The sequence below is a fragment of the Haemaphysalis longicornis genome, unplaced genomic scaffold (genome assembly GCF_048455015.1).
Source record: "Haemaphysalis longicornis isolate Haplotype H1 unplaced genomic scaffold, Haemaphysalis longicornis Haplotype H1 scaffold_1, whole genome shotgun sequence".
NCBI classification, from domain to species: domain Eukaryota; kingdom Metazoa; phylum Arthropoda; class Arachnida; order Ixodida; family Ixodidae; genus Haemaphysalis; species Haemaphysalis longicornis.
In genome coordinates this window covers 206,009,058-206,034,682 of record NW_027526203.1, presented here as the reverse complement: position 1 = coordinate 206,034,682, position 25,625 = coordinate 206,009,058, and the positions used below count along the sequence as shown (strand labels likewise).

The window sequence follows — 25,625 nt, the reverse complement described above, 5'->3', positions numbered from 1 at the left end:
AATTATTCTTTTAGTTATACTAGGAAACCCAGAGCCCTAGTCTTTATAAGTACCACATATATTTTTCATGGCGGTTGTCAAGCCAGGTTTTCTTTTCCCTCTCGAAGCTGGGAAAAGAATCTGAGAGTTAAAGAAACGTTCCAAACGAGAGCAAGCGTCGTAAACTGTGTGCTTGGACGAATCTACCGCACCTAAGCAACGAAGTGGAAGACCTGTAACACGCCCACGGCCGTATCGCAGCAATGACACAGGCTCACTGGAACACCTTAAAATTATATTTTTCGTGGTAATCAGAACATTCCTATTTTAGGCATTTTTACTGGCACACTCAGCCTGGTACGAAGTTATCAAGAATATCAGGGAACACAATTTATTTATTTATTTATTTATTTATTTATTTATATATGTATATTTATTTATTTATTTATTTATTTATTTATTTATTTATTTATTTATTTATTTATTCCGCATTTAGCAGGTGGGTACAAATGCAGGTGGGGACGCACCATTGTGCGTGCATTGAAGAAACAATTGTTTGTTCAGTTCTAACAAATTTGTAACCGTGAATTGACAGACACCTTGGTATTGACAGGAAGACAAGTTCGAATACGCAAAACCTTCAGCATTTCTCGTGGTAACACAAAAGAAGTAGAGAACGAACTCGTTCACAGGGCACAGTCGGGGCACTGCGTGCACGCCTCTTCTTTTCCCCGGGCAGTGTCTCCACGGGGTGCTCTACTCAGAAGTGAATTTCAAGGATAGGCTCCACCCTCTTTACCCAGCTGATGTTTCTCGCTCTGGTCTTAGCGGGCGGGAGATAGCGAAAGGAAAACAATGCTTCCCGCCGCCGTCGTGGGATACACGAGAATAAAAAAGCAGCGACCTTTCCTAACCCCCTTCACTTATGTTGCCTCGGTTTACAACAGCCAAACAGTATACCTCTGCCTGCTACAGCTCCCGTCGCTATGCGCTGCTTCTTGTTCTTGCGTGAGCCAAAGTCGCATTTTTTAGCTGCTCCAAAGATACACTCAGACTGTTCTCCTGAGAAAAGCTCCCCTCCCCCCCCCCCTCTCCACTGTCCCGAAATTGCCCCAACACGTGCGCCTATAAACGTCCGAACTTGAATAGAGTATCGGTCGGCAGGGAGCTTTGTTTCTCCAGTTGTGTTTGTTTGACTACATGAATCTTTTTTTCATTTCATTGCGTATATTTGTTTCTGGACTGTAGACTGAGGTTCGCTGTTTGGAACCACTGGGATCTTCGCAGGGATAAGTGCCTCCGATAAAGAAGAGAAAGGAAAGGGGAAATGGCCGGTGGGGTTGGAGTGCGATGCGCCGTGTAGTGGACCCGCACACTCTCAACTTATAGGAGGCAAAAAAAAAACAGAAAGGAAGAGAACACTTGAAACCCTCAAGCTGCGCCCTGCTCGAAGATACAACGTGTTCGGTTTACGAGTCACCTCTAGGAGTCGAGCCCGTTGATGTACTCGGCAGCGAAATTCAAGACGGTGGACACAGACAGGCATTGAACGGCATGGGTCTTGCTTCTTCAACGAATTGTGACACTCGTGAATGTGCAGACGGAAGACATAGATACTTGCTCTTGCCTCGTGAACTGCAAAGCCCAAAACAACTGCATCCGTGATGAACAGCATGGTTGATGCTCGGAAAACAAAGTGTAGTCCCAGTTGTGTGTACCTCCCACTATAACCATACGCACACACTCACACACACACACACACACACACACACACACACATACATACATACATTAATATATATATATATAAGGTTCGTAGAGACAGAGACAAACCAGAAAGACGTAGAAAATAGGAATAAGTTTACTGACGTTTCAGGGAGACGACTCCCTTTCTTCAGAGTACGTCTTTCTCGTTTGTCTGTCTCTACTAACCTTATTTTTTTCGCGCTCTGTGTGAGTTTTTTATCTTTTCAGACTATATATATATATATATATATATATATATATATATATATATATTATATATACACATATATATATATATTATATATATATATATATATATATATATATATATATATATATATATATATATATATATATATATATATATATATATATATGTTGCGCTAGAATCGTGCAGAACCCAGTGAGAGGAATGCCGGACGCACACACAGGACGGAATGTATTTACAACATATTTAGCCACTCAAGGAAATGAAGGTAACTCAAAAAAGAAATGTTCGCAAAGCGGGTTCGGTTAGCTTTCCATGGCAGTGGCTGTCGCTAGGCCCGCAAAACAGTTGCGCTGAGCACGGCTCAAAGGTATATATCTTGTTGGGGCGCAGTGGTCGTCGAGGGTGAGGGTCGCAAACTTGGCCGGCCGCTTCACGGACAGGTCGCCAACGAGCTGGTGTGGGACGCTCCGGAACACCTCCGCGACCATGCACACCAGGCCAGGAAGTCTAGCCAGGACTTAGCAACCCGGCGGTCCGAGCAGGAGCATGGGGCCGCTGACGCACCACGAACGTCGGCCTCGCAGCAGCAGAAACCCTGGCTAGAGCCGGAACGGGACGACGCGGCAGAGCCTTGCGGTCACTCGTGCCCGAGCCGCACCCAGACGAAAGCTCGCCTATGTGACCGATGGCGACGGTCTCGTAGCGGACGGCACGTCGACCGGACGTCTGACGTGGGAATGCCAATCCAGCCGTGCCCTGTCTCGGTCGCCTTGCGCTTCCCGGGTTCGCAGCTCTTGCTCGCACCACGCCCTCGTCTTGTTCTTCTCCATGGCGTCTTTTTGCCAGGGGCCGCTTGGTGTCTGGCGCGAGTGAAATCTTCTTCCACTATTTTCTCCGTGCCCCCTCCGAGCCAGTCATCACAATATATATATATATATATATATATATATATATATATATATATATATATATATATATATATATATATATATATATATATATATATATATATATATATAGACTTACGGGACGAGGGATTCCGTAAGGACACATATCAAAGTTTCACTCCTTATTGCCAGTGCTGTTTGGCGTTTTAACAGTGTTTTATAGTGCCGAATGAGGTATGATTGCCTTTTTTTATTTATGCAGGAATAAAAAATTGAAAATTCAAGTCGAGAAAAAATGCGCCGTTTTTTCCAGAAGCGGGAAACGAACACACAACCTCCGCATAACGCGTGCGGTGCTCTCCATTGAGCTAGTTCCACGGCGACTCCTCTCTCGACTATACCGCGGGGTTTTGTATTTACGACTGCTCAGTGCCCGGTCAACTAGCGCCGCCCCTCGATAACCGCGGGAAGACGTAGAACGTCTTTTCCCAGCGGCCGCACGTAAGACGTGGTCGGAAAAAACGACGCATTTTTTCTCGACTTGAATTTTCAATTATTTATGCCTGCATAAATAAAAAAAGGCAATCATACCTCATTCGGCACTATAAAACACTGTTAAAACGCCAAACAGCACTGGCAATAAAGACTGAAACTATATATATATATATATATATATATATATATATATATATATATATATATATATATATATTTATATATATTTTGTAGAACAGAGACGTACGGGACGAGGGATTCCGTAAGGACACATATCAAAGTTGCAGTCCTTATTGCCAGTGCTGTTTTGGCGTTTTTAGCAGTGTTTTATAGTGCCGAATGAGGTATGATTGCGCGTTATGCGGAGGTTGTGGGTTCGATTCCCGCTTCCGGAAAAAACGGCGCATTTTTTCTCGACTTGAATTTTCAATTATTTATTCCTGCAAAAAAAAATGCAATCATACCTCATTCGGCACTATAAAACACTGTTAAAAACGCCAAAACAGCACTGGCAATAAGGACTGCAACTTTGATATGTATTTATATATATATATATATATGTATATATATATATATATATATATATATATATATATATATATATATATATATATATATATATATATATATATATATATATATATATATATATATATATATATATATATATATATATATATATATTGTAAGCATTGTAGTTCTCAGTGGTACAATATTTCGCTGATTTCAATCTTATGTGTAATCATCATCACCTGTCATTCTTTTCAGTAATGCTTCATCTTCGTCCCCTGTACATGATCATTATCATTCTTGAGGCTAGTGCTGCTTGGCTGCGCGTTCGCCAAATAAACGGCGTCTGTCTTCTCCGCTCTATTAGTGGGCGACGTCTCCTTGAATGCCTCTTATACGTGGTTGAGGTGCACCTCGATCCCGCCCTCTGGCTCTCCTAGCGCACCCCTGGAGCTCCGTTCAGGAAGACGCCTTCAAATGCCAACCGGGCCAATGGAACAGGACGACCCGACTCGCACCGCCCCTGCCACGGCTTCTGCGCCTCCTGCGGGGACCGTTACCAGCGGCCAACGGGACCCCAGATCCTTCGCTGGTCTTCGCGGTGAAGACGTCGACGATTGGCTCGACTATTACAACAGAGTGAGTGCGTGTGATGGCCTATGCCAGTCGCACTCTCAGTTCCGCAGAGAAGAACTACACTTACTGAACAAGAATGCCTGGCTGTCGTCTTTTCGGTACAAAAATTCCGCCACTTCACCGTAGCGACCGATCATAACGCCTTGTGCTGGTTATAGACGCTGAAGCACCTTTCCGGCCGGCTCGGACGGTGGATTTTGCGATTACAGGAGTACGACTACACTGTACAGTACAAATCAGGCAAAAAACACCTTGATGCGGATGCCTTGTCACGATGTCCCCTCGGGTCGACATCAAACACCGCTGGCGATGTTTCCTCCGTTGCACGAGCTACATCCTTGGCTCCCATCTTCCCTGCGCCATCCGTTGGGTGCTCCGAGCTGGTGTCTTTTCAGCAGGTGGACCCGCACTGCCGAACCATAACTGACCGACTGTCTGGGTTGGCGCAGCCTCCTAACAGCCTTTTACGACGCCAGCTTGCAAAGTACACGCTCCGCAACGGTGTGCTCTGCCGCGTCAACCATCACCCCGCTGGAGAAAAATGGGTGCCTGTAGCTCCTCGGGCTTTACAGCCAAATATTTTAGAAGCCTTTCACGATGACCCAGCTGCTGGCCACCTCGGCTTTCAAAAAAAACGTTTGATAGGATCCGAGCTCGCTTCTTCTGGCCTGGCATGTCAAGGTGCGTCGCTAAGTATGTCAGCTCCTGTGCATTGTGTCAGCATCGCAAGCGCCTTACAACGGCGTCTGCTGGTCTTCTACAACCCATTCCTTGTCCGGCCGATCCTTTTGACGTGGTGGGTATTGATCAATACGGCCCTTTACCATCGACCTCATCCGCCTACCGTCGGATCGTGACCACGGTCGACCATTTGACGCGTTATCCAGAGACGGCCCCTGGTCGCTCTGGCTGCTCCCAAGAAGTCGCCGAATTCATCTTGCATAACGCGATCTTACGCCATGCCGCCCCCTGGGTTCTACTAAGTGACCATGGAAAAACATTTCTTTCAAGCGTCATTACAAATCTGCTTCGTGCATCGAACACTATCCACAAAATGACGTCCTCATACCACCCCCAAACAAACGGCCTCACGGAACGCTTCCATCGTACACTTTCGGATATGATCTCCATGTATATCGGACCAACGCATACTAACTGGGACGCCATCCTTCCATTCGTAACTTTGCTAACGCCAACGAACAATTGGGTACCCTCCGTTGTTTCTTTTAAATGCAGAGCATTTCAGTAACTCACGATGTCACCCGCGTTGGCGTCCGTAGTCCGCACGCTCACTACGCATGCGCGTCGAGTCGAGGCGATAGCTGCGATAGCGAACACTCTCTCGCGAGAGGCATTGGATTGGATTCGAACACTCTCTCCCGAGGGGCATTGGATTGGATTCGATTGGATTGGCTTGGATTGGATTGGCTTAGATTAGATTGGATTGGATTTGGATTGGATTGGATTGGATTAAAGTGGATTGTGTTGCGTCATAGCCGCGGCACGTTGCGTATAGCCGCGGCAGACGCGCTGGGGCCGGCGCATGTGCAGTACTCTCTCTTCCGCGGTTTCCTCTCCTTCGGGCGCGCTGCGCATATAGCCGCTGTGCCGTTCTCCGGCGAAGCAACATCCGCGCTTGGCTCAAACACCTACAGTCCACGCCGCTTTACAAGTACGCCAACGTCGTCGACTGGGACCGGCTTACGCAGTCCCCTCAACGTATATAAGCGGCGGAGCGCGCGTTCGGAATTCAGTCAAGGGCATCTTTGCTTGGCTTTCGCTTGACGTGACGCTTTGCTTGACTCGAGTAGATGCGACGCATTTACTCGAGTTTCCCCCGTGGGAAGATGCGCGCGGCTTTTTTTATGGCCGTGATCCCTCCTTCGTCATGGACACCTGTCCGTTCTCGGCACCTGCGACGGGATTTGTTACCGGGTCTGACGAATTCATCTCTCGCCTTCATCACTGCCGCCGTATTGCCCGTGAAAACACGCAAGCCTGCCAGCAGGAAGGCAAGCTCTAGTACGACGCCTCTCACCGGTGTATCCAGTTCCGCCCAGGGGACCAGGTTCTACTCTGGACTGCCGTTCGTGTGCCTGGGCTATGCGAAAAATTTCTTAGGCGATTCTTCGGCCCTTATACCGTTTTGGAGCAGACGTCGCCTGTCAACTATCGGGTCACCCCTGTGTCTCCCAGCACAGACCGTAGCTGTCGGGGAACCGAAATTGTGCATGTCTCCCGTCTCAATAAGTTCTACTCTCGCACTTCCTAACTGCTGGCGGCCGGGCGGCCGTCTTCCTCGAGGGGGGTCAATTAGTGTAAGCACTGTAGTTCTCCGCGGCACAATATTTCTCTGATTTCAATCTTATGTGTAATCATCATCACCTGTCATCCTTTTCAGAAATGCTTCATCTTCGTCACCTGTACATGATCATTATCATCCCTGAGGCTAGTGCTGCTTGGCTGTGCGTTCGCCAAACAAACGGCGTCTGTCTTCTCCGCTCTATCAGTGAGCGACGTCTCCTTGAAGGCCTCTTACAAAATGTATATATATATATATATATATATATATATATATTGTAAAGGAGATACTCGACGTTCCTGTAGAAGGATGGGCCCGTTTATTCGTGAACGAGGCGTCAGCGCAGCAGGGGCGAGCCGAGACGACCAGCTTATCGCGAGGCTGAGCTTCAACGAGAGCGTCCTCTTCTTCGTCGTCATCCGGAGCATAGCCACATACGGAGAATTGCCCGTGATGTCTTATGCTGTTCACAATTGCTCGTACATTTGCGCTACATACTTGCTACAATACCCCCGGCGAAAAGGGGAAGCCATCCTGGCGACCTAAGGGGTACACGACATGAGCGGGTCATAGTAGGGCTTGAGCCGCGCGACATGAACTGTCTCACGCCCCCGACGGCGGCGATCTGAAGTGGGCGTTACAGGCTCAACAACATAATTCACCGGCGATGTTCGCTCCACAACCCGGTAGGGGCCGTGGTATTGCGTAACAAATTTCGGTGACAGTCCGGGCGTCGGGCACGGTATGTAGAGCAAGACGAGGGATCCGTTCGGGAAAGCTGGAGCTGAGACCGAAACGTCGTGACGTGCCTTCTGGCGCTGCTGGTCTTCCGATGTAAAGCGACGAGCAAGCTGGCGACATTCCTCGGCGCGTCGAGCAACGTCTGAAACTGGCATGAATTCGGAGGCGTCAGGTCGGTACGGAAGTATACTGTCCAGCATGCATGAAGGCTCACGACCGTAGAGCAAAAAGAACGGCGAAAATCCTGTGGTTGTCTGCTTAGCGGTGTTGTAAGCATAAGTCACGAAAGGAAGGACGAGGTCCCAATTGGAATGGTCCGATGAAATGTACATTGCGATCATATCCCCCAGTGTACGGTTAAACCGCTCTGTCAGTCCATTGGTCTGTGGGTGGTATGATGTGGTTTTGCGGTGAACAACGTTGCATTCAGCTAGAAGGGTCTCCACGACGTCGGATAAAAACACGCGACCTCGATCACTGAGTAGCTCGCGAGGAGCGCCGTGGCGGAGAATGAACCGCTGAAGGAGAAATGACGCTACTTCTCCAGCCGTGGCCGCCGGTAGCGCAGCCGTTTCGGCGTAACGCGTTAGATGATCAACGGCGACGATGATCCAGCGGTTACCGGCAGCTGTGCTGGGAAGTGGGCCGTAGAGGTCAATGCCCACTCGGTCGAAGGGTCTCGCTGGACAGGGCAACGGCTGGAGTGGAGCGCTGGTGTGCTGCGGAGGACTCTTGCGCCGTTGACAGTCTGGGCAGGATTTAACAAACTTTTTCACAAAGGTATACATCCCACGCCAGTAGTAGCGAAGTCTAAGGCGCTCGTACGTTTTCAGGACTCCAGCGTGAGCACACTGCGCGTCATCGTGAAATGAAGAGCAAATTTCCTTGCGTAGGTGGCGAGGAATCACTAGCAGCCATCTTCGACCGTCGTCGTGGTAGTTGCGGCGGTACAGGAGCTCGTCACGAACGGTGCAGTGGGCAGCTTGTCGGCGCAGTGATCTTGGAGCAGCGTTTGTCGGCGGGCATGAGAGATATTCAAGAATCGAGGTGATCCACGGGTCCTTACGCTGCTCACTAGCCATGTCCGCTATGGCGAGAGGCGCCAGGGTGTTATCCACCGTCGACAAGCTCGCGACATCCGATGGAAGCGGCGAGCGAGAAAGGGCGTCAGCGTCGTTATGTTTGCGTCCTGACCTGTACACAACACGGATATCATACTCTTGAAGGCGGAGGGCCCAGCGGGCGAGGCGACCGGAGGGATCCTTTAGTGAAGACAACCAACAAAGAGCATGATGATCCGTCACGACGGCGAAAGGGCGCCCGTACAGGTAGGGGCGAAACTTGCTGATGGCCCAAACGATAGCCAAACATTCCTTCTCTGTCACAGAGTAGTTCGCTTCCGCCTTCGTCAATGTACGACTCGCATAACTGACTACGTATTCCTCATAGCCGTCCTGTCGTTGGGCAAGGACTGCACCCAATCCCACACCGCTGGCATCGGTGTGGAGTTCGGTTGGTGCGCGCGGATCGAAATGTCGCAGTATAGGTGGCGACGTAAGGACACGGCGTAGCTTCAGAAAAGCGTTTTCACAGTCATAGGACCAGTCAGAAATTTCCCCACTTCCACCGAGAAGTTGCGTGAGGGGCGCAATGATGGAGGCAAAGTTTCGTACAAAGCGCCGGAAATAGGAGCAGAGGCCGATAAAGCTTCGCAGGTCCTTAATCGTAGTCGGCTTTGGGAACTCCGCCACGGCACGGAGTTTCGCTGGATCCGGGAGGACGCCATCTTTCGAAACTACATGGCCCAAAATGGTGAGTTTCCGAGAAGCGAAGCGGCACTTTTTAAGGTTCAGCTGCAAACCGGCGGAAGTCAGGCATTCCAGTACTTGTTCCAGGCGCGTTAGATGGGTCGTAAAATCTGGTGAAAACACGACGATGTCATCTAAGTAGCAAAGGCATGTTTTCCATTTCAGACCGCGCAATACGTTGTCCATCATGCGTTCGAATGTCGCGGGCGCATTACAGAGTCCAAATGGCATGACATTGAACTCGTAGAGCCCATCTGGTGTTACAAATGCCGTTTTAGAGCGATCGGCGTCGGCCATGGGGACTTGCCAGTAGCCGGACCTCAAATCCAATGATGAGAAGTACTCGGCCCCTTGCAAGCTGTCCAGGGCGTCATCAATTCGGGGCAGCGGGTAAACGTCCTTGCGAGTGATTTTGTTGAGACGTCTATAATCCACGCAGAAACGTATGGACCCATCTTTTTTCTTGACAAGTACCACAGGAGAAGCCCAAGGACTCATCGATGGTCGAATGACGTCGCGTTTTAGCATGTCCTCCACGTGTTCCTCAATAACACGACGCTCGGTGGAGGACACACGATACGGCCGCTGTCGCAATGGTGCGTGGGTGCCAGTGTCGATCTGATGCGAAACAGTCGACGTGCGGCCCAAAGGAGTGCCATGACAGTCGAATGATGTACTGAAGCGTCGTAGAACGGTCAATAGTTCGTCACGTTGGGTCGAAGTAAGGGCGTCGTCAATGGCGTTGAGCAACATAGTCGCATCAGGTTGGATATCACCTAAGCAACCGGAGCTAAGCGCGGTGATATGAACGGGAGAAACGTCTTCAGCTACGTCGATAAGAACGGAAGGCTCAACTTTCTCTATAAGGCCAACGCATTCACTGCGAAAGAGTTTGATGGGGTACGGATTTGGGTTGGAGAAAGGCACAAAGCAGGAACCGGCTTTGATGTCGAGGACAGCGAACGGCAGTGGAAAGAATTTGCGAAGCGACAAGAGACCAGAAGGGGCGAATATGACTGTGGCGTCCGAAACACTGCTGCACGACAATGGCACAAGCACAGTTGAATCCGGTGGGATGTCCGTGTCGTCAGCAACAAGCAACTTTGCCGCGGCTTTCTCACAATCGTCTTCAAGTACCGGAAACAGCTCTACTTCAGCGCGCGCGCAGTCAAAGATGGCGTGATGTCGTGACAAGAAGTCCCATCCGATAATGAGATTGTGAGAGCAGGACGGCAGGACGATGAGCTCGATGATGTAGACGACCCCTTGAATTGTAACTCGAGCAGTGCATGCAGCCAGCGGTTCCACAGGTTGCGCATTAGCGGTGCGCAGAGTAACACCATTTATAGGCGTCGTCACCTTTCGCAACGATCGGCAAAATTTATCGTCAATAACAGAAACCGCAGCTCCAGTATCAATGAGCGCCAGGGTAAAAACGCCATCAACATACAAATTGATTAAATTAGGCGGCGAAGAAGGAGGACTTTGGCATTTCGACGGTGACGCAGTTTTTGCCTCCGGAACTGCGGCGTCTAGTTTTCCGTCTGACTAGTCGTAGGGCGATGGCGCATCGGAGAGAGTGAGCGGCGTCGTGGAGACTGCGAGCGACGGCTGGCGACGTCACGGTCATCGGACGAGATGGGTGTCGTCGAAAACGGGGCGGGGGCGTGCGTCATGGGTGGTGAGGGCGCATAAGGAAAGGACCACGATGAGTTGCGCGTACCCGTCATGCCACGGCGACAGTAGCGTGCCACATGTCCCGCAATCCCACACGAATAACAGATAGGGCGATTATCGGACGTGCGCCAAGGGTTTGCGAATGGGGACGCCGGATGCGGCACGACAGGCATGGGGCGAATGCGTTGAACTCCGGCAGTGGCATGACCCCCAGTGCTTGCAGCAGTCGCCAGGTAGGGTCCCGGTACGGCTCCAGTGAAGGGCCGTGCCACGGTCTCGGCATAGGTTACAGGCATATGTTGTACTGCGTCGGCGAAAGTCAAAGGAGCGGTCATCGGCGTTTGCGGCGTGATGTCGGCGTAAGCCACTGGGGCTACCGCGAGATTGGGCTGCCGGGTGCATGGAAGTGCGTCGGCGACTTGCTGTTGTATCACGCTCTTGAGGGTTGGGGCTAAATTGGGCTGAGGCATCTTCACTACGTCGCCAACGAGAGAAAGCTGACGAGCCACTTCTTCGCGAACAAACTGCTGAATCTGGGCGAAGAGGACACCCTTATCGTCAGAGGCTAAGCTGCAAAGCGAGTGGTCTTGCTCCGTAGGTTTACGAGTGAGAGCCCTCTCTCTGCGGAGTTCATCGAAGTCTTGGCAAGCATTGATGATATCAGCAACGGTGCGAGGGTTTTTCGCGATCAGCATCTGGAAGGCATCGTCTTCTATTCCTTTAAGGATATGCTTGATTTTTTTCTCTTCGGTCATAGCGTTGTTTGCCCTGTTACATAAGTCAAGGATGTCCTCGATATAAGAGGTAAAGCTTTCATTCGTGCGCTGAGCGCGTTCGCGCAAACGCTGTTCAGCGCGCAGTTTTCGAAGTGCCGGGCGCCCGAACACTTTGGTAAATTCGGTCTTGAAGTCTGACCATGTGCGAAGATCAGACCCGTGGTTCTTATACCACGTCTCTGCAACACCGGTAAAAGAGAGACTGACGCTGTTTTGCTTATGCTTATCGTCCCAGTTGTTATGGGTGCTCACACGTTCAAAGGTAGCGAGCCAGTCCTCAGCGTCCTGGTCATCAGTGCCGTTGAAGAAGGGGGGATCCCGTTGACGGACCGTGCCAGGGCAGATGATCGGTGCCACAGGAGGTGTGGACTCGTGGTGGTTACCGTGAGACATCGTCGAGGGAAGTGTCCGACTGCGCAGCTCCAGGGTAGACAAGTGGGGACCCGAGCAGGACCGCAACCTCCACCAAAAATTGTAAAGGAGATACTCGACGTTCCTGTAGAAGGATGGGCCCGTTTATTCGTGAACGAGGCGTCAGCGCAGCAGGGGCGAGCCGAGACGACCAGCTTATCGCGAGGCTGAGCTTCAACGAGAGCGTCCTCTTCTTCGTCGTCATCCGGAGCATAGCCACATACGGAGATTTGCCCGTGATGTCTTATGCTGTTCACAATTGCTCGTACATTTGCGCTACATACTTGCTACATATATATATATATATATATATATATATATATATATATATATATATATATATATATATATATATATATATATATATATATATATATATATATATATATATATATATATATATATATATATATATATATATACCCCCCCACCTTCCTTTCTTCCCCATGCTGACCGACGCGTCCACCTTCTGAAATAAAGTTTTGTTATGTTATATATATATATATATATATATAGATTTCGATGAGTTTTGCAACGGGCCAGAAGAAACGGTCAGGTAAAAGATAAGAACTTTGCGGTTAACTTGTTTATTATAAATTAGTCCGACAGTTTCGGAAGTGGAACTTCCTTCCTCAGGGACAATCCCACAATGAACACCGAATCCTTATGCACACTGCATGCGAGGGAGTCTCTCCTCCTCTCCCTCATAAGGAGGGGAGTACGCCAGAGAACGTAAAAAATCCGGTAACAACACGGCACTTGCTGAGTGGAGAGGATTTAAATTAAAAAAAAGGAAGAAAAGGAGGAAAGGCGGTGGTTTTAGTGAGAAAACGGCTCGGGTGGGGGAAGGGAGCAGGGAGCGGGACCAAAGGTTTCTATCGGCCCGCTGCGGCTGGGATGAAAGAGAACTGACAAACAAAATACAGACAACGCATGAGCACAGATGGGAAGAGCGGGGCGGTGGTGTAGTAACTAAGGACGCGGTCTTGGCCCGGCATTTGTTTCGTGGGTTCACCCAGAACAGACCGTTAAACGGAGAGGCATTGCTTTTACCAAGAAACCGGTGATAAGTCTACTTTGTTTCCCCTTTGAAGGGCCGCGACATGGCGACAGAGAAAGGCACTAGCGGCAGCCAGCGGCGAGCCGCATAGCGGTCGGACCGCGCGGAAGACAGGGATCAAGTTACACAGGGGCGCGGCGAGTTCGCAGAAGGCGACGAGTGCCCCGTCCGTCCTTGGCCGCAGCGTAGAGTAATGTAAAGGCACACATACGACGCGACAAGCGTGAAGTTCAATGGAGGGCCGACACAGAAAACCACTGAATTACGCCACCGCAATGTCTTAACAGAACACGACAATCTCAAGGTACGGCCAGATTGGCCCTGCCGTTCAACGTCACCTCCCTCTCTCTTCTTACTCTTCTTCGTTGTCCCAACGTGGACAGCATTTATCGCGCAGCACGTGCAGTGCGGGGCTTAGGCGGCTTTTTTGGGCGGCTCTCCCTCTCGGTATGCGCCCGTTGTCTGCTGAGCTAATGGCGGGTGGTCCTGAATGAATTAAAAAAAAATTAAAAAAAAAAACTTTTATGCTAGGAGAAAGGGGGGGAACAATGTGCATCCACTTCCTGTTGTCAATCAACGTCCGTGGTCCTCCGGAGGCACGACATGCTGCCAGCGCTCTCGTTGATACCATGAGTCAGCGTTTTGAACTTATAAATAAGGTACGATTCCTTCTGTTCGCGCTCCCGTTTAGTGTGAAAACCGGTCTCTAGCAGAGTGACTTTAATTTGGTCGAATGAATGTCCTGGGAGGCTGACATGTCTTGAAATGGGCAAGTTCGGTTGTGTTTTAGCGTGAGAACGGTGGTTGTTAAAGCGTTTACGGAAGGCGGTTTCTGTTTGTCCGATGTACTGCATGCCACAAGTGTCACAGTGAAGCATGTAGACGACATTTTGGCTGTCACAGTTTAGATGCGCATTTATTTTGAATACGTAATCTGAGGAACTGGCTTTAGCAGTAGTGGTGGTAGTCATGTGTGAACAAACCTTACAACGTGTTTTCTTGCATGGCCGGCATCCCCGTTGAGTGCCCTCAATGGCAGTCGTCTTGGCTCTGACTAACATATCTTTCAGGTTTTTTCCGCGGCGATAAACAACTCGGGGGGGCTTTTGGAAAATTGAAGATAGCCGGCTACTTTGTTGCAGTATATTAAAATGTCTCGAAAGAATGTTATTAAGTTTGGGCAACGCTGATGAGTGGGTGAGGGCAAGATTTGTCTGGCTTCCTTCATTCCTGGGATTCCCTCCATGTAGAATTTCCTTGCGGTTTAGGTTACGAGCTCTGTTGATGGAGTCATCGACCACTGCTGCTGGGTACTTTTGACGAATGAGGGCATTTTTTAGTTGTTGGGAGTTGTGGTCAAAGTCGGCGTTGTCAGAGCAAATTCTGCGGTATCTGTGGGCCTGGGAATAGGGAATGCTCATCTTGCAATGCCGTGGATGGTCACTTTCAAACTGCAGATCCAAAGTTGGCAAGAATCAGGCTGGAGACAAGGCAGTTGGGAACTATGGTCTGGGCTGTAGAAATAGCAGGGGGGACCTACTAGTTGAGTTTGCAGAACGGAATAACCTACGCATAATGAATACCTTCTTCTGTAAACGGGAGAGTCGGAAGTAGACCTGGAGGAGCCCGAATGGGGAGCACAAAAATGAAATAGACTTCATATTATGTGATAACCCTGGCGTCGTGCAGGATGTGGAAGTGCTCGGAAGGGTAAGGTGTAGTGACCACCGTATGGTAAGATGCCGAATTAGGCTAGATTTGAGGAGGGACCCCAACAAACTAGTACGAAAGAAGCCGATAAATGAGCTAACAGTAAGACGTAAAGTAGAAGAATTCAGGATCGCGCTGCAGAACCGATATTCCGCTCTTAACGAGGAAGCCGAGTTTACGACGCAGGAAGCCAGCGACAACCTTACACGCATTATTACGGAGTGTGCAGTAGAAGTCGGGGGCACTATGGCTAGACAGGATACTGGTAAACTTTCACAGGAGACGAAAGATCTAATCAGGAAACGGCAAACCACGAGAATCTCCACCGCAGCTGACAGAATAGAACTAGCGGAGCTCTCCAAGCTAATCAATAAGCGTGAGACAGCTGACATACGGAAGTATAATATGGAGAGGATCGAATACGCTGTAAAGAACGGAGGTAGCCTGAAAGCAGTGAAGAGACGTCTTGGCGTGGGGAAAAATCAGATGTATGCACTTAAGGATAAGCAAGGCAATGTCATCACAAATAGCGATAAAATAGTCACAGTGGCCGAGGAGTTCTATAGGAATCTGTACAGTAGCCAGCACATACAGGATAATGCCGAACGAGACAGTAGTTCACAGGAGATAGACATCCCACCAGTAACGACCGAAGAAGTAAGGAAGGCTTTGAAAGAAATAAAAGGGGGCAAAGCACCTGGTGAGGATCAGATAACAGCAGACCTCTTGAAGGATGGCGGAGAAATTGTCCTTGAAAAACTGGCAAACCTGTATACGCAATGCCTAATGACCGCAATGGTACCGGAATCTTGGAAGAACGCGAACATCATCCTAATTCATAAGAAAGGCGACATGAAGGACTTGAAAAATTACAGGCCGATCAGCTTACTGTCAGTCCTCTACAAGGTATTTACCAAGGTAATCGCTAACCGAATATCTGCAACCTTAGATTTCAGTCAACCTAAAGAACAAGCAGGGTTCCGTAAAGGTTATTCAACAATGGACCATATTCACACGATCAATCAGGTGATAGAGAAGTGCGCTGAGTATACTGAACCCCTATATATAGCCTTCATAGATTATGAGAAAGCATTTGACTCGGTCGAAACCCTAGCCGTCATTCAGGCATTACGGAACCAGGGGGTAGATGAGCATTATGTAAGAATACTAGAGGATATCTACAATGGGTCTACAGCTACGATCATCCTCCATAGGGAGAGCAGTAAAATACCTATAAGAAAGGGTGTCAGACAAGGAGACACAATCTCTCCAATGCTATTCACAGCATGTTTACAAGAAGTATTCAGAACATTGGATTGGGAACAGGTGGGAGTAAGGGTTAATGGAGAATACCTCAGTAACCTCAGATTTGCTGATGACGTTGCCTTGCTAAGTAACTCGGGGGACGAATTGCAAAGCATGCTTTCCGCACTGAGCGAACAGAGTAGAACCGTGGGACTGAAAATTAATATGCAGAAAACTAAAGTAATGATCAATAACCTCGGGACAGCACAGCGGTTTGACATAGGTGGCGAGGCAGTGGAAGTGGTAAGCGAATATATCTACTTAGGCCAAGTTGTGACCCCAGATCCAAACCATGAGGCAGAGATAATTAGAAGGATCAGAATGGGGTGGAATGCACATGGCAGACATTCTCAGATAATGAATAGCAGCCTACCATTGTCGCTGAAGAAGAAAGTGTATGATAGCTGCGTCTTACCGGTACTCACCTACGGGGCAGAAACTTGGAGGCTCACTAAGAGGGTTCAACTTAAATTGAGAACGACTGAGCGGGCAATGGAGCGGAAAATGATAGGTGTAACATTAAGGGACAGGAAGAGAGCAGAGTGGGTCAGGGAGCAAACTGGTGTTAAAGACATATTAGTAGAAATTACGAAGAAGAAATGGACGTGGGCAGGACATGTAATGCGAAGGCAAGATAACCGCTGGTCATTAAGGGTAACAGAGTGGATCCCTAGAGAAGGCAAGCGTTGCAGGGGGCGGCAGAAAGTTAGATGGACAGATGAGATAAAGAAGTTTGCGGGGATAAACTGGTCACAGTTGGCACAGGACCGAGGCAATTGGAGAATAATGGGAGAGGCCTTTGCCCTGCAGTGGGCGTAGATAGGCTGATGATGATGATGATGAAGGTTAGTAGAGACAGAGACACACGAGAAAAACGTAAAAAATAGAAATAAGTTTACTCTGAAGAAAGGCAGTCCTCTTTCTGAAACGTCAGTAAACTTATTTCTACGTTTTTCCCGTGTGTCTCTGTCTCTACTAACCTTATTTTCCCGCTCTGTGTGAGTTTTTATCTTTGCACGGTAGGTCGACTCAAACAATCCTTTATCTTTTTCTATGACCTACCGCATTCCCCCCTTTCTTCCTGAGGTTTTCTTGACTGCCAACCCCTATTCTGTCTTAATTGACCAAGCCCCTCATTATCCATTTCTGATTCGCTATATATATACATACACACACATATATATATATATATATGTATATATATATATATATATATATATATATATATATATATATATATATATATCAAGGTTGCAGTCGTCATTGCCAGTGCTATTCGGCTTTTTTCGAAATATATAATAGGGCCGAATGACGTGTGCTTGTCACGTTTCTTTGATTCAGTGATAAATAGGCGAAAATATAAGTCGAGAAAAAATCAGCCGTTTTCCGGGAGCGGGACACGAACCCACATCTCCGCATAACCGGTGCGGTGCGTTCACCATTACGCTATCCCCACAGCGGCTTCTCTCTCGACTTTAAAGCGGGGGTTTATATTTACAAGAGCTCTGAGGCCGGTCAACTAGCGCCGCCCCTCGACTACCGCGGGAGACGTAGAACGTCTTCTTTCCCAGCGGCCGCCACGTAGAACGTGGTCGGAGGTCGGGGTTAGCAATTGGCATATCCGAACTGCTGGAGCCAGTGCCTCGTTCTGCTATATATATATATGTATATATATATATATATACATATATATATATATATATATATATATATATATATATATATATATATATATATATATATATATATATATATATATATATATATATATATATATATATATATATATATATTGTGGGCATTGGGGGTGCACTGTTGTGATATTTATGCGTGGAAGCGACATGACCATTGTTATATCCAGAGTGGAACACGGCGGGTCAATCCCTCTGTTCCTTCTACCCATCCAAACCCATCGCCACTGTCATCTGTGTAACCATCATCATCCCCGGACAGTTCCGTCTTTCGGTGGCCTGTGCTCGGGAGCCTAATTAAAAGTGGTCCTTCAGCACCTCGGAGCTCTGTCTCTCAAGTGGTGGAGGGTGCGCTCGATTCCTCCGTTTACCTCCCTCGGTTGCACCGCTGGAGCTTCGATCAGGTCGGCGACTGCCGGAGGCAGACATCACCATGCAGCCGGAAAGCAGCCGTGGTGCTACCAACGCAGGAGCTCCTGCTCAGCCTGCCTTCACTATCACCACTCCCCAGCGTGATCCTCCGGACTTCGCTGGCCTACGGGGCGATGATGTGGAAGAATGGCTCGACCACTTCAATCGAGTGAGTTCGTACAACCGGTGGGATGACACGTTTAAACTCCGCATAGTTGCTTTTTCCCTAACCGAAGTAGCGAAGACGTGGTTCTTCAACAATCGGGACACCTTCGATGATTGGTCAGGTTTCACCCAAGAGTTACGCAAGGTATTTGGTACATCGTCTGGTCGCTTGGCAGCCAAGAAGAAACTTGACGCTCGGGTGCAGCACGCGGAGGAGACATATGCTTCCTACATTGAGGATGTCCTCGCGCTGTGCCGTCGAGTTGATAAAGATATGCCCGAAACGGACAAGGTGCGGCACATCATTAAAGGGGTCTCCTCTTTTGCTTTCAACGCTATGGCGATCCAAAATCCCGCTACTGTTGCCGATGTGCGAAGCATTTGTCAGCGCCTTGACCAACTTCAGGCTATGCGACCCCAACCCGATCCCTGGAGCATCGGCTCTTCGGGGAGTACAGAGCTGCGTTCTTTGATTCGGGCCATCATTCGCGAAGAGTTACAGCAGCGCGATGCAGCCTGTCATCACAGCAATCCGGTCAATGACGTCCACGCACAAGGGCTGCGTGACATAATTAGAGAGGAGCTCGCAGCTGTGACAACCGTTCCGCAGCCCAGCCGGTCTGCTTTACTTCACGTGCCTACATACTCGGAAGCTGCTTCAAGGCAACCTGTGTCCACAGAGCACATTGCACCTCCAACTCCTCACGCCCACTTGACCGCCATTTCTACGCCTTCCGCTCCACCGTTTTTTCGTTCAACGTGGCGAGCACCGCGTCCTATAGATGACCGGCCTGTCTGCTACTACTGCGGCTTCCGGGGGCACATTTCTCGATTTTGCCGTCGATGGCAGCAAGACGAGAGGCGCGGCTACGCCCCTTACGAGCGGGACTACTACAGCTACTCTCCTCGTCAGCATGCGTATTCATCATCTCCTCGCCGCCGATCACCGCCTCCTGACACCAGAGACCTTCCGCGGGACTCCCGGCCCTCTCGCCGCCGTTCTCCTTCGCCCTTCCAGCGCGCTTTGTCTCCTCTTCGTCCCGTTTCCAATACTTCCAACCAGCACCAGGAAAACTAGATGCTGCAGTTTTTGGAGGTAAAACTGCATCACCTGGAACGTCCACAAGTCCTCCCGAACTTCCGTCTAATATGTTGTCTGTCTTCGTCGAAGGAATTCAAGTGGAAGCGCTAGTTGATACCGGAGCAAGTATTTCTGTAATTCATGCTGATTTGTGTTCACGTCTTCGCAAGGTAAAGACTCCGTATACTGGTCATTGCTTACGTGGCGCTAATGGGAATGACATCACACCTTTGGGATATTGTACCGTGCGTGTTTTAATCGGAGAAGTCCGCCATCACATTCAGTTTGCTGTTCTGTTTCCCTGTGCTCATAAACTCATCCTTGGTTGGGACTTTCTTTCTTCTGCCTCGGCTGTTATCTCCTGCCATCAACCAACTATCCACATCGCCGACACCCAACAACCAAATTATCAGGACGCACCACGGCAAACACTAAAATTGAATGCCGATCACGTTTTGGCGGCCGGTTGCGAAGAGGTTCTGTCGGTCACATCAGACGAAATTGTCGACGGCGACGTGGTTGCAATTCCGTGCAGTCGAATTTTGCCGCAAGGCATTGCCATTGCCACCTGCCTTGTTCGATTCGTGTGTGGGTCCGCAGCCTTGGTTGCCCGTAACACCACACATTTACCAATACTACTGTCACATGGAACTACTATAGCTTCAGTGGCCGACAGCCGCCCTGCAGCAGTCGTTTCCTCTGGCCAGCGTTCTTCAAACAAGCCCGCGTCTGCTTCGCCTGGTGATTTGTCAATTCTCGCGGCCACTCTCAGTCCCGACCTAACGCCAAACCAGACCAAATTATTGATTCATCTTCTGTCCAAGCACCGGGCTTCGTTTGACGTGCATTCGCCTGGCCTCACACAGACCACTGCCACAGAGCATCGAATTCAAACAGATGGTTCGGCTGTGATCCGTCGCAGACCGTATCGTGTCTCCTCGTCTGAGCGCAAGATAATTGAAGATAATGTGGCCGATATGCTAAAGCGCAAAGTCATTCGCCCATCTACAAGTTCATGGTCATCGCCCGTTGTGCTGGTCGAGAAAAAAGACGGCTCTGTGCGTTTCTGCGTCGATTACCGGGCGCTTAATAAGATTACGCGAAAGGACATATATCCTATGCCCCGCATAGACGACGCTTTAGACTGTTTACAGGGGGCTGAGTACTTCTCCAGCTTGGATCTTCGATCGGGGTACTGGCAAATCCCGATGCACGAAGCGGACAAAGAAAAGACAGCATTTACTACCCCAGATGGCCTTTATGAATTTAATGTGATGCCGTTCGGCCTTTGTAATGCCCCGGCTACATTCGAACGCATGATGGACACTGTGCTTCGTGGCCTCAAATGGAAAACGTGTCTATGTTATCTAGACGACGTGGTAATCTTTTCGTCCACATTTTCGCAGCATCTCGAGCGCCTTGATCAGGTGCTAACTTGCCTTTCTAATGCTGGCCTGCAAATGAATACTAAAAAGTGTCATTTCGCTAGTAAGAGCATCAAAGTGCTGGGACATGTGGTTTCCAAGGATGGAATACGCCCGGACCCGGATAAGACTGCTGCCGTTATCAGTTTTCCTCGGCCACTACAACAGAAAGATTTGCGAAGCTTTCTTGGTCTCGCATCATACTTCCGGCGTTTCATTTGCAATTTTGCAACGCTCGCTTCCCCTTTGCACAAGCTTTTACGAGCCAACGTGCCCTTCGTCTGGACGAACGAGTGCCAGGAAGCTTTTCAAGCCCTCAAAGACGCCCTTACGTCCGATCCCGTCCTGCGCCATTTTGACGAGACAGCACCCACTTTACTGCACACTGACGCCAGCGGCTGCGGCATTGGTTCTGTTCTCCTGCAGCAAGACGCTCATCATCGTGAAAGGGTGGTCGCGTACGCCAGTCGCGCCTTGACACCAGCAGAGCAGAACTACAGTATCACCGAGCAAGAATGCCTCGCAGTTGTTTGGTCAATTCAGAAGTTTCGTCCCTACCTATACGGCCGTCATTTTACCATCGTCACAGACCACCATGCCCTCTGCTGGCTATCGACAATGAAGAATTTGTCTGGGCGCCTAGGCCGTTGGGTGCTGCGTCTGCAACAGTACGACTTCACCATCACGTACAAATCCGGCAAAAAGCACCTGGATGCCGACGCACTGTCGCGGTGTCCCCTATCCTTCTCGTCGCAGCCGGCCGTGTCGCAAGCCTCCTCCGACTCCAGTCAGCCGTGTTTACCCATGGCCCCCCTCAACCACGCTTCCGTACCCGACTCTACCGAACTGCAAACGCTACAGCGCGCAGACTCTTATTGTCGCATTTTAATCGACCGCCTTGATGGATCCATCCAGCCACCCAATAGCCGCTTGCGACGTCAACTTCATCTATTTCGGATCATTAATGGAGTTCTCTGCCGCGCAAACCACCACCCTGCCGGCTATGAATGGGTTCCTGTTGTTCCCCGTCAACTCCGCCGACGCATACTCGAGGCGCTTCACGATGATGCCACTTCTGGACATCTCGGGTTTCAGAAGACGTATGATCGCGTTCGCAGTCGATTTTTCTGGCCCGGCCTCTCTACCAGTGTCGCACAATACGTGGCCTCTTGTGATCCGTGCCAGCACCGCAAGCGATCGACATCACCCCCTGCCGGTTTGCTTCAACCAGTTCCATGCCCCTACGCTCCGTTTGAAGCCGTAGGCATAGACTTGTACGGGCCCCTACCTCCAACAACCGATGGTTTCCGCTGGATTGTGACGGCTGTGGATCATTTGACCCGCTACGCTGAGACCGCTCCCCTTAAATGTGGTAGTGCTCAAGAAGTCGCTGACTTTGTATTACGCAGTATCATCTTGCGACATGGCGCACCTCGGGTCCTGCTGAGTGACCGTGGCAAGACATTTCTTTCCCACGTCCTTGCGGAAGTACTTCGGGCTGCCGACACCGTCCATAAAACGACTTCTAGTTACCATCCCCAGACGAACGGGCTCACCGAGCGTTTCCACCGTACTCTGTCCGACATGATCTCGATGTACGTCAGCCCGGACCACCGCAACTGGGACATCATCCTACCTTTCGTGACGTTCGCATATAGTTCAGCTGTCCAGCGCACCACCGGTTACTCGCCCTTCTTTCTTGTTTACGGCCGTCCCCCCTCTTTTGCTCTGGACACCGCCCTTTTCTCGGCTCCGATCCCCGCCATTTCGCCTTTTCACGATCAGTTCACCCAACGGATCGCTTACTGTCGACGTGTGGCCAGAGACCGCACCGAATCCAGCCAGCAAGAACGGAAGGCCCGGTACGACTCATCACACCGCTCCGTTCAATTCTCCAAAGGAGACGAAGTTCTTCTTTGGACCCCTGTTCGTACTCCAGGACTCTGCGAAAAGTTTCTTCACCGCTACCTGGGCCCCTACGTTATAATCGAGCAGACCTCACCAGTTAATTATCGCGTTTCTCCAGTGGACGCTTCACCGGACCGTCGGCGCCGTGGAACTGAAATAGTGCACGTTTCACGGCTAAAACCGTTCACCCGTCGCCAGCTCTAACCCCGTACGGCCAGGCGGCCGCCTTCAGCAGCGGGGGGAAATGTGTGGGCATTGGGGGTGCACTGTTGTGATATTTATGCGTGGAAGCGACATGACCATTGTTATATCCAGTGTGGAACACGGCGGGTCAATCCCTCTGTTCCTTCTACCCATCCAAACCCATCGCCACTGTCATCTGTGTATAACCATCATCATCCCCGGACAGTTCCGTCTTTCGGTGGCCTGTGCTCGGGAGCCTAATTAAAAGTGGTCCTTCAGCACCTCGGAGCTCTGTCTCTCAATATATATATATATATATATACAAGAGAAGAAAAACTTCGAACAAGGTAAAAGCACGATGGTGGCCTACGTTTCAGCAAAGAGAACTTGGGAAAGCAAGTTCTCTTTGCTGAAACGTAGGCCACAATCGTGCTTTTACCTTGTTCGAAGTTTTTCTTCTCTTGTGTTCTCTACCATCTTCAAAGTTCTACTACTCCCTATATATATCTATATATATATATATATATATATATATATATATATATATATATATATATATATATATATATATATATATATATATATATATATATATATGTAATATGTATATATATAGCGAATCAGAAAAGGAAATGAGGGGCTCGTAGAAATAACACAGAAATAAGGGTTAGCAGTCAAGAATTACGTTGACATAAATTACCCACAAAACGGGGGGGGGGGGGGGAAATCGCCCCGCCGGTAGCGTAGTGGTTATCGCACCAGACCGGTATTCTGGAGGTCGTGGGTTCGGATCCCACCTGGCGGGCATTTTTTCTCCGCTTTCTTTCTTTCTTTCCAAATTCTTTATCTGTTTCAATGACCTACCACAACCTCCCCTTTGCTTTCCGAGGTTTTCTTGACTGCCAACCCTTATTTCTGTGTTATTTCACCGAGCCCCTCATTTCCCAATTTCTGATTCGCTACATGCTTAGCGAGGGCCTCTGCTCTGGCAGTATTGGTGCCAAAGGTAGCTCAAGAGGGTTCAACGCTGGTCGACCACTCTCGACATGTCGTAGACACTCCTGTCACGGCCCGAGGGTTAAAAAGAAGGTCCCCTTCACCCCGAGTAGTCCGAGTGGCGCTGGCTACCACCGCCAAGCAGAGGAAAAACTTACATTGACATAAATACCCGAGAAAGTGCTGGGGAAACAGCCCCGCCGGTAGCGTAGTGGTTATCGCACCAGACCAGTATTCTGGAGGTCGTGGGCTCGGATCCCACCCGGCGGGCATTTTTTCACCACTTTCTTTCTGACTCAAAAAATTCTTAATCTGTTTCTATGACCCACCACAACCTCCCTTTTGCTTTCCGAGGTTTCCTTGACTGCCAACCCTTATTTTCTGTGTTATTTCACCGAGCCCCTCATTTCCTATTTTCTGATTCGCTACATGCTTAGCGAGGGCCTCTGTTCTGGCAGTCTTGGTGCCAAAGGTAGCTTAAGAGGGTTCAACGCTGGTCGACCACTCTCGACATGTCATAGACACTCGGGTCACGGCCCGGGGGTTCAAAAGAAGGTCCCCTTCACCCCGAGTATTCCGATTGGCGCTGGCTACCACCCCCAAGAGCAGGAACCAAAAACAAAAAAAACCTTAACATAAACACCCGAGAAAGTGCTGGGGAAACAGCCCCGCCGGTAGCGTAGTGGGTATCGCACCAGACCGGTATTCTGGATGTCGTGGGTTCGGATCCCACCCGGCGGGCATTTTTTCACCACTTTCTTTCTGACTCAAAAAATTCTTCATCTGTTTCTATGACCCATCACAACCCCCCCTTTGCTTTCGGAGGTTTTCTTGACTGCCAACCCTTATTTTCCATATATAATATCGATATACATGTATTGGTAATAAGTCGACAGAACACGCGGCAGGAACAAGAACAAGAATATTTACTCACGTAGCGGCAAAGGATTGCCTTCAGAGTAAGATTTACACAACATCGTAATTTGATGCAAAACTTACTCTAATAAACTAATAAAGTGTCAAGTCCCTTGGGGAGACGTGATTAAACATCGTTATTGTTCTGGCCGTGTGCTCGAATCATTCTATTTCCACGCGTTCTTTCAGTTTCTCTCTCTCTCTCTCTCTCTCTCTATATATATATATATATATATATATATATATATATAGAAAGATATGGCAGCAGTCTACAACGCCAAAGGAGGCATAGGGGTGTGGTTAGGCTCTTTTCTTTTTTTCACTACGGTTAATGAAGTAAACATTTTTTTATATACAGAAGAAAGAAAGAAAGAAAAACACGCGCCCAGAGTGGGGACCGAACCCACGCCTTTCGATTACATGTCGAATGCCTTACCAATTCGGCTATCTGGGCGACTGTGTTCTCCTTCACTTTCTAGGCTATTTATATTTACTAGAAGTGTATCTGACGCTTGAGGGTGGTAGCCAGCGCCACTCTGACTACACGGGGAGAAGGGGACCTTCTTTTCAACCCCCGGGGCGTGACTCGAGCGTCTA

At 49.2% G+C, this 25,625-nt stretch overlaps 1 protein-coding gene and 1 non-coding gene across 2 annotated transcripts; one reads left to right on the top strand and one right to left on the bottom strand.

Moving 5' to 3' along the window:
* Positions 1-10,791: 10,791 nt before the first annotated feature.
* Positions 10,792-22,541, bottom strand: LOC144156701 (uncharacterized). Its single transcript, XM_077688390.1, has 2 exons — positions 22,459-22,541; positions 10,792-12,264 (listed from the first exon to the last, which is right to left on the bottom strand). The coding sequence occupies exons 1-2, from the start codon at positions 22,539-22,541 to the stop codon at positions 10,848-10,850; spliced, it is 1,500 nt and encodes a 499-aa protein (XP_077544516.1). The 3' UTR covers positions 10,792-10,847.
* A 1,769-nt stretch (positions 22,542-24,310) lies between these two features.
* Positions 24,311-24,383, top strand: Trnat-agu (transfer RNA threonine (anticodon AGU)). The gene has a single exon. It is a non-coding gene; the product is annotated as a tRNA-Thr (tRNA).
* Positions 24,384-25,625: the final 1,242 nt, after the last annotated feature.